This window comes from Nuphar pumila, chromosome 2 (genome assembly GCF_984573655.1).
Source record: "Nuphar pumila chromosome 2, dmNupPumi1.hap1.1, whole genome shotgun sequence".
Lineage (NCBI taxonomy): Eukaryota > Viridiplantae > Streptophyta > Magnoliopsida > Nymphaeales > Nymphaeaceae > Nuphar > Nuphar pumila.
The window spans coordinates 96,691,634-96,703,423 of NC_143250.1; the positions used below are offsets into that span (position 1 = coordinate 96,691,634).

Consider the following 11,790-nt stretch of genomic DNA (forward strand, 5'->3'; position numbering starts at 1 on the left):
CAGACGATAGAGATCCGAAATGCAGCGTGCCACAACGCGCTCCTATCATGCAGAGGGCCCCGACAGCACAATGGGCTGAGAAGCACCTCAGTCAGATCCTTCGCCACAAGGTCAACTACTTGAGCGAAGCGAAGAAATACTTGGTGCAGTGAGAGAAAACAATGAAACCTACATGGGAGCCAACTTTCTAGATGAACAACCGCTACCCGACTGAAGTTAGGGCTTACCATGAAATAGATGACGCCGAGGACGATGCATGATTTGAAGGGAGAAGCATGTTCCCTTGTGACTTACATTGTAAAGTTGCGTCTAGAGTCTGTTTTGCTTTTGTTGAGTCTGATGTAAGCTGTCTGGTTCAGGTGAATCAATACCCTGAAGGGGTAGTTCGTATATTTGAACTGTAATGGTCTGCAAGCAAAATTGTGAATGAATTAAATGCGTTGAACTTTCTTTTCTTCACCCTCATTGTGATTGCTTTTTGTGATTGCAATTCTTCTCCCTCCATTCTCTCTTGCTCTCTTGCACTCTTGTTATAAGTTTTCGCGACTAGCAAGCGAGCGATAAGTAGGCTTGCGACGGTGAGGAGGGATCGTCGTGCTGCGCTGACCTGTTGAAGAAAATAGGCCCATGACAGAGAACCTTTCCTTAATAAATGAGAGTTTCTGAAACAACTCCACCCTTGGGTAATTATTACCCAGCATAATCAGAGATCTACTAATTTTTATTCTAAGAAGAAAAAATCGGTAACTCTATCCAAATGAAATACATTTGAATATACTTCATTTGGATAGGCCTACTACTAGGTGTTTCATGCGTTGGAGAGAGAGTTGACCCATCTCTCTCAGCAACACATGAACCCATGCCTGAACATGGCCAATGGCCAACCATTGTCATGTATGACTAAGAATGTGCACAACAAAAGTTTGAATCCAAATTTGTTTGGTGATCTTCTATGCATTAAAAGACGATTGGAAAGGCTCCGCTTATCTGGTAGGAGCAGCTGGTGGACGTCACCTTGTGTTGGGACGTTGCAGGTTCAAAACCCAATGGTATAACTGGTAGGGGTATGCCTAACCCCACTTGCCTTTCAAAAAAAAAAAAAAAAAGAGGATTGGAAAGAAGCATTTCACATGCGAAAAATTTTCAAAGGTTGGATTTGATGTGGATCCTAACGTGGATATGGTGAAAAATATTAATAAGGAACCAAATTGGAAACCAAAAATGTGATCATTTAAGTCTGAAACTAATCCAGTTTATATATTTGGCATCTTATTATAAAACTTTGATCCAAGAAAAGATGCCGGTTCCGGACCCACCCACCCACCCACCCCTCCCGACAACGAAGCAGCACAGTTTTGCTGCCTTGACGCGTGTCCATCATCCAACTGTGCACGTTTGTGCTAAACTACAAAACCCAGTAACGTGATAATGATGCAGTCTCATCCATGTCACTGCTGATTACTGTTGGTCGTTTATATTTGCAATTTTATTTTTAACTTTTCTCACCCTACTAATATAAATGATATAAATGGACATAAACGTGAAAGTTCTCAGTCTCCCTACTAGGTATGTCAACGGGTCGGGTTTACACATACCTTACTCGAACCAAATCCTATAGGCTATGGTAACAAATAAGAAGACTCGATTAAGACCCGGGTCCGGACCTGAAGGTCCAATTAATACATGGACCCCAGTATAGTTTGTGAAATTATATATCAGATATGAACCCGACCCGAGTTCTGATAAAGAGCTATATTTTTTTAATGTAAAAATGTTAAAAAATATTGTTTTATCGGGTATGGTCCGAGTTTGGTTCATGCAATTCTTATCAGGTCCAGGTATAGTGGAACTGTTAGATCCGGGTCTGGACCTGATGCCGTATCCAAAAATCTGGTTCAAGTCTAGTTCCACCTAAGTCCAAACCAAACCCGACCTGTTGACACCCTTACTCCCAACCCCTTCGAACATGGATCCCATCCTTTGAAATAGGATGGGTTCCATCATACATTCAATCCTGGTCATCCAACACAACCATCTAGCCATTGGTTGGATGGCTAAGATTGAATGTATGATGAAACCCATCCTATTTCAAAAGATGGGATCCATATTCAACCCTTGGTGAAGATTTGCTGCATTTGCTACAGTAGTTGTGCAAAGGACCTAGCAAACAGGGATGAGCTCTTTTGTTTGTTGTTTTCCTTGTTTAGTGAAAACTGGGTTTTGGATAGCCAGAATCTAACCTGTATATAAGTTTTTCTGATGATCTAAAAAATCAATGGTTATAAAGGTATGAATTTTTCAGACTAATAAAAAAACATGTTTTTTAACAGAAAAACATGATACAAGAGTTTATTCTTACTAAATCCAGCATGCCAAATACATCTATAAGGTTAGATTGTGTTCAAACTAAATTGTTTGCATCAAATATAAACCATATATATAATTTAAATCACTTCACTCACGAGCTTATTAGTACAAAAACTTTACCCCCAACTTAACCTCATAATAAGACCCAAGGGTTTGGCTCAGTGGGATGGACAGGCAGTCCAGGTTCAAATCGCATGGGTGTCACCCTCCTGTGTAAGTAAGCTTGACAACTTCTTGGGATTGAGGGGAAGCTCTCAGAGTTTTCCGCTGACACGAACAGAGACTGTAGTTTCTATTCAGTCATAAAGATCGAGCAGTTAGCACCATTCATCTGAGAGATGTGTGGTGCCAAACAGTGGAGCCCATCCTATCAGGTGGGCCCAACAAGCAAGGAATCATGAATACAAGCAAGACACAAGTATGTACACGACATGCATACCGATGAATTACTCCTTTTTGCACGTGCTTAGAACCCACGAACCTGTCCACCCACCTAACGCAGCATGAGTCACCGACCCCCAAGATGCAACCTAACCGGGCTTGCGAGCATGGACCAACATGGGACTTATGGGGGTAGGGTCTACGCTCCCAAATGCTCGCAAAAGAGTGAACCAAGTCAGCCAGTCACCGTTGGGTGAGCTCACTTACGGCTCGATTGACTCAGTCAATTCAACATAGTCAAACTCGATAGTCAACAACTACCTAAGTTGAAAGAAGGATAGGATCGTAAATAATTCCAAAAAGAAAGGGAAATAGTTAAACACGGAAGCTGCGCTGCCTGTTACGTCTGCCACGGCTCTCGTTCAAAAAGGGGAGAGAGAGAGACTTTCTCTGTGTCGAGTCGTGTAGCTCTCTCTCTCTCTCTCTCTCAGGAAGAATAAGAAACTCTCTTCTTCCTTCTTCTTGATCTCCTTTTCTCCTTTTCTTTTGGTGTTGATGGTTTAGTTTTTCTTGGGGGTTTCTCTCTCTACGCTTGTTCTAGAGAGTTGATTCTGTTGTTTGTGTGTGAATTCGAATCTTTTTCCTTTTTCATTTTTTCATGGCGATCGATTTTGAGTCTCTGTTAGAAGCGACCACTGGTGCGGTGGGGTCCATTGTAAGCACCACCGTCCTCTACCCTCTCGACACGTGCAAAACCAAGTACCAGGCCGAGGTTCGAGCCGCCGGCACTCAGAAATACAGGTCTCTCTCTCTCTCTCTCTAAGTTTTGGTTGTAACTGTTCAATTTTTTTAGTTGTATAGTGCAATGGAAGTTTGGTTTGAGGATTGATCCATGATCACTTGTGTTTATGTTGTATATTCATGGTTTTGTTTCTTCAATCGCGTGAAAATTGCTGTTTTTTGCTTATTTTTTTATAATTTCGCCTACCACCATGGTGGATTTCCTTGATCTGTGTGTTTTTTTAGTTTTTTTTACACAAGAGTTTGTGGGTCTTAGCCCATTAAAAAAAAGAGTTTGTGGGTCTTAAAGATGTCATGTGGTTATAATTTAATTTGAGGTTTGTGGCAGAAGGGATGTTGATTAGTGGTATTGTTGTGAAGACTGTGAAACTGAGGTTGTTTAGGAAACAGTGTGGTGATAGATGATCAGCTTATGATTTACCCTTTACAGGTTTTAGTGTTTTGTTGGTGGTCTTCAACGTAGCAAGCGGTAGTTTTTGCGGATTTTGATTTTCCAAATGAGCGATGTGTTTTACTTAAGTCGAAGATCCAGATATCTTGATCTGAATGTGCCTTATTTTGCGTAGATCAAACCATGTTGGACACGTAAGCATCGTGAGACAGACCCTTATATAGATCAGGAACATCCTGTGATTGTCAGTAGATGAAGATGTGAATCATAGCAATAGTGGAATTTTATAGAAATTCAGAATGACACATACTTACAATGCATCGTGTAGTTCGGCTACAAGTGTGGAAAGGATCCGATTGGAAGTTTAAGGTTTGTTCCTCTCACTATTGTAGAGGTGAATGAATTGCCATGAGTTGAGCTATAACCTTGAAATTTTCGGTGGAGCCATCTTCATTGGCCATGCTTCATCCTCCATTCTTTACCTGCAGGGTATGTCACAGGGACTCTTCAACTAGGTGCCGCACCCGATGCGGTCAACCTGACCCTCGGTGCAGTCAATGCACCTAGGGTCATTTATGTCTAACTTTTGGACTATATATATATATATTTGCCGCACCCCCACACCCAAGTTTTTTGAAAGTGCCGCAACCCCGCCCCCGCCCCCGCACCCGCACCCATGTGACATAGCCTGCAGGAGACAACCATGTCTCCCCTCATGAAGGCACGATATTTTCTGTTTGTTATGATATTTTATTAGAAGGTGCATCATTTCATTCTCCTTAATTTTGTTTAAACTGGTATTCAAGCAAAATTTGATATTTTTATCTGGTTACAACAAGCTAATGTAAATTTTATTCTCACTTCTGCTATTGGAACTGTTTATGCCTTCTTTGCTTTTTTAAGTGTTCAGTGCATGTTGGATAGCATCATATGTACTGAGAGAATGTGTGGAAAGCATGGTTTTATTCAACAGAAGGCACAAATAGGTGGATAACATGTTGGGCAACAAGCAGGTCTCTCTTTGTCTGGATTGTGATACAGCCAGTCCACTGGGCCTAATATCAGAATTAAACTTAACCGAAATATGTTCTAGTGGGAGCCAGGCCATGGTACATCTTGAACTCAGGAAACTAGGTCTTGTCCTGGCTCATTTGATAAAGAAGTTATAAGGATCACATTGCCTCAGCCATATGGTTGTAATAATTAAAGTCTGAAAGTGGCCCAGAATTTGAGAGCACCCTGCTTATCTCCCACTAGGCGCATCCGCACACCCACACACAAGGAAGCAGGAAAAAAGAGAAAAGAAGAGCCTAGTCTAGCCTATTTCTAGGCTTTCTAGAGTCACTTGATTATTTTATTGCCTAACCACGAATTAATTTATGGACACAAGACAGGGGATTAATCAAGGCACTTGAAGAAAAATGGTTTTAACTGCCATGGAAATGATGACTTTTACTGAGGATGAGCCTATTGCCTAATAAAATGGCACTGAGGAACCTTTTACGTTTGTGAAGATTCAAATAACTCAATTACGAAAGTTCGTTCTTTCAAAAAAATTTCTCCTTGGTTTTAAGTTTTAACTCTCTCCATCTGGCAGTCACTTGTCACCAGTTTGTAGTTGCTTGGTAATTGAGAGAATAGCTATCACTTGCAGTAGTAGGTGTATTATCAGTAATGTTAGTGTGAGAAAAGTAGCTGAAAGGTATCAAGACACCTCGTGCACAGTATTTTCAATTTGTGGAAGCTGCTCCAACCTGTATGTGAGACCATTTACATGTTGTCTTTATTAATACTCATAAATATCATGCAAGAGACTGCAAATTCTGATTATATCAGCAGAATAGCCCTCAAGTGGTTGATTAAGACACCTTAACCTCTTTTTCTTTCATTTCCTTATGTATTTTATCTGATTTGCCAGCATAGGAAAGCCCTGCTTTCTCCTTCTGCCTAATGTGTTCATCTTTATTTTATTCAAGTAAATATCTGTATGAATTTTTGCTGACTGATTTTTTTTTTCGGTTGAACTGAAAAATTGCAGGAGTCTTTTAGATGTCTTATGGGAAGCTGTTTCAACTCGCCAGGTTCTTTCATTGTACCAAGGGCTTGGTACAAAGAATCTGCAATCATTTATAGCACAGTTTATTTATTTCTATGGCTACAGTTACTTCAAGAGGCTATATTTGAGCAGGAGTCAAACAAAATCAATTGGCACAAAAGCAAACCTGATTGTTGCTGCTGCAGCAGGTGCCTGCACTGCGATAATTACACAGGTATTGCATCCCTTGTATGATTTTTTTTTAGTAATAAGTTATTTTTGTTTCTTTTGTTCTTTTTCCAATGCTACTTGAATTTGTTCCATAGGAAATTCCTGCTATTTTGATAATGATTTCTATTTAGCAGACTCTGACTTGCCTTTTTCGTTTCTCTTTTTTGTCTTCCAACTGTTAGCCATTAGATACAGCATCGTCGCGAATGCAAACTAGTGCATTTGGGAAATCAAAGGGACTTTGGGAAACTCTTTCACAGGGATCCTGGAGTGAGACATTTGATGGCCTTGGCATATCTCTTCTACTTACATCAAATCCTGCTATTCAGGTAGTTAATTTTTTTCAACGCTGAATTTTATCTTGGAATTGGCTGGATATGCAATCTGTGCATCTATGTGTAGGATCCATTTATATGGCAAGGTGTGGCATCAATGTTGTGTTTATATATGATTAAGAGATGGGAAGGTGTGGCAAGGATTCAGCTTGTAATGGACTTGTGTCTTTTGGGATCTTATCTCGTGTTGTACATTTTAGTTATGGGGGATCATATATTGCAGTCAGGTTGTATTGGTCATGAGTCAGGTTTGCCCCTTAGCATGAAGACCATTCTGATGTCTAATTCTTTTAATCTGACATTTGTAAATGCATCGGATCTGGTAATGCAAGGTTAGATTCATATCTGAGATTCTGATCTGGATCATACCTGGTCAAAGGAGAAGCAGACTTGGATCCCAGGCTCAGACTGAAGAGTTGTTTACAGTCCTAACGTTACATAGAAAAAGTTCAACTTGACTGCTTATTCTTGATAAATTTTGTCATCTTGTGTGTTTCAAATAAGAAAAAGATGGATAAGTTGTTTGCAAATGCATTTTCTTGTGGTAGCTTCATGCAGATAAAGTAGTGATAGAAAGTTCGAATGCACAGTTGTGGATCAAATGGAAACTTGAAGACACTAATAAATGGCTGAATTTCCTTTGGTTCACTTGTACGACTTTCATTTGTAGATCATTGTGATGAATGCCTTGTGACCATATCTGTACTCTGTTTAGAATATCTTTTCACAACTATTAAAGGAAAAAAAAAAGCACAACGTTGTGGATCAAATGGAAACTTGAAGACACTAATAAATGGCTGAATTTCCTTTGGTTTACTTGTATGACTTTCATTTGTAGATCATTGTGATGGATGCCTTGTGACCATATCTGTACTGTTTAGAGTATCTTTTCACAACTATTAAAAGAAAAAAAAAACACAACGAAGCTTAGCCTCAAGCTAGTCTTACATTCTTTTCCTTTTTTTACACCTTGTCAAGTAACCTTTTCTGCAAGAGAAAATCTGTAAAGTGTTGCACGTGATTTCCATTTGATTGAGCATACCTTCTTTGCTGATTGTGTTCTATTTACTAAAGATAAACATGTCGTCCTACTACTTCTTTGCTCTTTGCTTCTTGTTGGTAATGTTTAAATGTGATGTTCTGTTGTCTTCCAGCAATCTTTCACCATAAGCGTGCTTACAAGTGCAAAACCATCTTTGATTTTGAATCTAATTGAGGCTGTGCTGATATATGCTTTTGAAGATTCCTTTAATGCGTTTCTATAGATCTTGGTATCTATTAATGACTTAGTCTGCTTCACTGAAAGAGTCTCTGACAAAAGAGACAAAAGCTTGAGGGAAGTTCTTTGCCTGTCATCCGTAATTGAGTTCTTTTGTCAAGCAGGAATTCCTATATTTTCGACAACTTTTCTTTCATATGAATGGGAAGTCCAATAAGGCTGTGTTTGGCAGTTGGATTTTGGAGGGAGATTTGTATTCACTGAATCCCCCATCTCAGCTGCTGTTTCAGAGCCTGGATTTGGGAGACGGTGGTGGCGATGGCCTCCAATTTTCCCATTTCAACTACATCAACATAGTTGACAACTCCACTCCCACCACCCATTTTCATCTCCACTCTCATCATGCCTCTCATCTCCGCTCCAACACGGGCTCCCAAACAGAGCCTATGGTTGGATTTGATAGGACCCATATAGTCATGTTCTCCCTGTGTTATGTATCCCATTCACTTGAAAGGTCAAAATGGACGTCTAAGAACAATAGGAGAGTTAAAGTTGCTGGAGGTTGATTGATCTCTCCTTATTTCTGTTACTACATGATTGAATGAAAATGAACACAGAGTTTTGTATTGTGATTTTAAGATTTTGCAACTCAACTTTGTATGCAGTACACTATATTTGATCAACTGAAGCAACGACTGCTGAAGAGCCAAAGAAGAAATAGGACAGACTTGATCACAGAAGCTCCCTCTCCTCAAGCTTTGTCTGCATTTTTGGCTTTCTTATTGGGTGCACTCTCAAAGAGCATTGCTACCGTCATCACGTATCCTGCCATAAGGTAGTCATATCATTTTTCCTGCTACTATTTCCTGATGGCTTTGCTGTTATATTGAATATTTGATAACAACGTGTGTTTTTCTTGGCAGGTGTAAGGTTATGATCCAGGCTTCTGATCCAAAAGAAGAAACAAAAGAAGGTGCTAAAGTCAAGTCCAAAGGCATAATAGATACGTTGCATATTATTTGGAAGAAGGAAGGGCCACTAGGTTTCTACAAAGGGCTGCATGCTCAGATTTTGAAGACTGTTCTGAGTTCAGCCTTGCTGTTAATGATAAAGGAGAAGATTTCTAAGACCACCTGGGTTTTGATGCTCGCCCTGCACAGCTACCTTTTTGCTGTTAGGAAGAGAGTGAAAAATGTTTGAAAGATCCTCATGTTATAAGACAGTACCTATCCCTTTCTGTAATCTTTATCAGAGGCTGTAGGCAAAACGAGAAATAACCCTGGTTGGTAGTGTGTATGTAAATGTGATGGGTGTTTCTGGTCTTATCACTAGCCACTGGGAGTGAAGGAGTGGCATAATCATGAATAACCCAGCATTATGTTGAAGGTGAAAGAAGTTCAAGCAGTATGCTTGCTCAAAATCATCAGCCTTGATTCTCAATCTTCTGGGGAAATTTGTCATGAATGAGAAGACTGGTTTCTGCCAAAGGCTTTTGTGGAGTCAAGTGAGTTGATATCAGGAAGTATATGGCCATGAACATTCTTTTTCTTCTTGGCATTGATTGATTGCATGTCTGAACTCTTTTACGTGGGCACTCTGAACTTCAAATCTTTAGTCCCTCTGTGCACGTGCATGCTCGAGTGCGCTTGTTGACTTGACTGGTCCCAACATGACTTTAAGAAGCAAATGACCAAGCCAATCAAGAGTTCTAGACTATTTGAGTCTCATGTTGATCCAGCTCAGCCAACCCCAACTTTCCATACCATGCCGTTGTTCCTGTGATCAAGTCAAACCCAGTTGCAATATGGCTGGTAAGGGAGCCAAACTTCTCGCAATTGGACTTTTTTGTTGTTGATATTTACACGAAGAAACCGCCCCCAGGATCAGAGTCTTTCAATTGGACTTGGAATGAGCTTGTTGTAGCCCTTGAAATAGACTCACATTTAGTTCGATGAACTTATTTTACAAGCTTGTCATGCTTAACTAATTGAGCTTGAAATTGCTTGGATCAGTTCAAGTTGAAAAGATCAATCAGAGTTCCAACGCAGGTTGGATGTGAATCCGACCTGCACTATTTGATCTGGGTGGAATGTATGCGAATTTGATTTGGAACAAATATGGACAGGTCTAGTTGGATCCATCTTGAAATTACACAAATAAATATGGCTGGATTCAATTTATCACTGGGTTTAAACCAAACCCGTTTTCCCTTTTCTGCATGAAAATGAATAATTTTGCCCATAATTGCTTTGATACTTGATACACTCGTCTCATATTGTGATGCAAATCCGATGCTGGATTCTCCGAAATCTTAGAAAAAACTAGATCTACTGCAAATCTATGAAAATTAAAAAGAAAATTCAAGCAAATAAACTCATTGAATAAATACAATATTAGATGCAACTATGGTATTTATATAATCTTTTTGTTGTTGATTTAGTTGTTTTACTTGCCTAATTTCTTGATTAATTAGTTGCAAACTGGCCTAATTAATCAAGAAATTATGCATTATTGATCGATAGTGCGACGGACGGTGGCTCCACTACTGAAAATCTATGAAAATTAATGGAAAATTCAAGCAAATAAACTCATATTCAATCTTTCATCTCTGGCTACAAGAACCCCATAACGATGTATTTAAACTGAAAATAGAAACCTCAACATTAAGACATGTTGATAGATCCGTCATCCAAATTATACTCAAACAAACTAAAAAGAAAATGAAATCTATAAATGGATCATGGACCCAGATAGCTTCGCTCCTATTCCTCCATTATATTGCGTACACCAAGTATAGCAGTATCAGATATTGAGAAGGTAAGTGGTTGAGAGTTCATATTTTATTACCTTATTTTGTTTAAAAATGATTTTTAATGGTTTTGTTAAATATTTTTTTCCCTTTTTTTTATGGAAAGAATGATATTTGTACAAATAAGATGGCTGCACAACTTGAGCTTGCCGAATAAGGATGTCAATGGTTTGGATTCAGGTCGGATCTCTGACGAATCTGAATATGTTTACTTGGATTCGGTAGAACAAACAGCATCCCATTAATAATTGGATTAAATTCGTTAGAGCATTACATCCGATTCTGAATCTGAAACCAGTATCAATCCCAATTTGATGGATACCCGAATCCAAATACATGTAAATCTATCTCCGATCTTCTATTTAAGATGGTCAGATCTGGATTCGGTATTAGCTTTTTCTATCTTTATCCAAACTTGACTCCAAATCTGATTAGGCATTATCTTATTAGTTCAGATTCAATATTACTGGCATCTGAACCAAATCCGACCTGTTTACAACCTTAGCTGCAAGCCATTTGAGCTCAAGCTCGAGCCTATATGGAGCAAAAACTAGTAGAGCAGAGCTTTAACAAAACAAGCTCTCAGCTTTTCCGGATAGCCCTTGATGGTGGATCTCACGATGTCCCAACCCACGTCCAAACCAAACGTGGATTTGGATCACTAGAGCATGACCCATATCCAAATTGGTTCCACTCGTCCCCAAAGTCATCCCTATCTTCATATCCCTCCATGGAATTTCATTGCTGCAAGTTGTTTTGCAAATTGGACCCCATAGATGTGTACATCATTCCTTTAGTGAAGATCATTTAAATCGCTGAAATCTGACCCGCCTTCAGGATTTTTTGATTTATTCAAAAATCAATGGTTAACCCAGCTTTCTTTGTCGAAAAAAATATATTTTTTGTCGAAAAAGTATGAGTTAATGATTAGTTCTTATTAAATCAACCATGCTAAATCTATCTATAAGTTCAGATTTGATCAAAACAACTTACATTATAAGATTTAAGAGGGGTTTGAAGATGAGATGACTGCAACCGACTTGGGGTCGTACCCGATACTGGAAATACCCAAAAGTCGGTTCGTGTCCAGGTGGAACTCGGTTCTTTCCAGACCTGACACACCTAAAACTCTTGGACCCACCGTCGAGTTTGGGCTCGGTTCAGGATCCGATCCAATGAGCCTTCTTTGTGTTTTCTTGTAAAACAAGGAGTCGGTAAGAG

At 39.4% G+C, this 11,790-nt stretch overlaps 1 protein-coding gene across 1 annotated transcript; it reads left to right on the forward strand.

Annotated features, from left to right (window-relative positions):
* The first annotated feature begins 3,176 nt into the window (after positions 1 to 3,176).
* LOC149846274 (peroxisomal adenine nucleotide carrier 1-like) lies at positions 3,177 to 10,119 on the forward strand. Its single transcript, XM_089997916.1, has 5 exons — positions 3,177 to 3,549; positions 5,979 to 6,210; positions 6,389 to 6,535; positions 8,426 to 8,595; positions 8,684 to 10,119. Exons 1-5 carry the CDS (start codon positions 3,407 to 3,409, stop codon positions 8,958 to 8,960), a joined length of 969 nt encoding a protein of 322 aa, XP_089854042.1. The 5' UTR covers positions 3,177 to 3,406; the 3' UTR covers positions 8,961 to 10,119.
* The last annotated feature ends 1,671 nt before the right edge of the window (positions 10,120 to 11,790 follow it).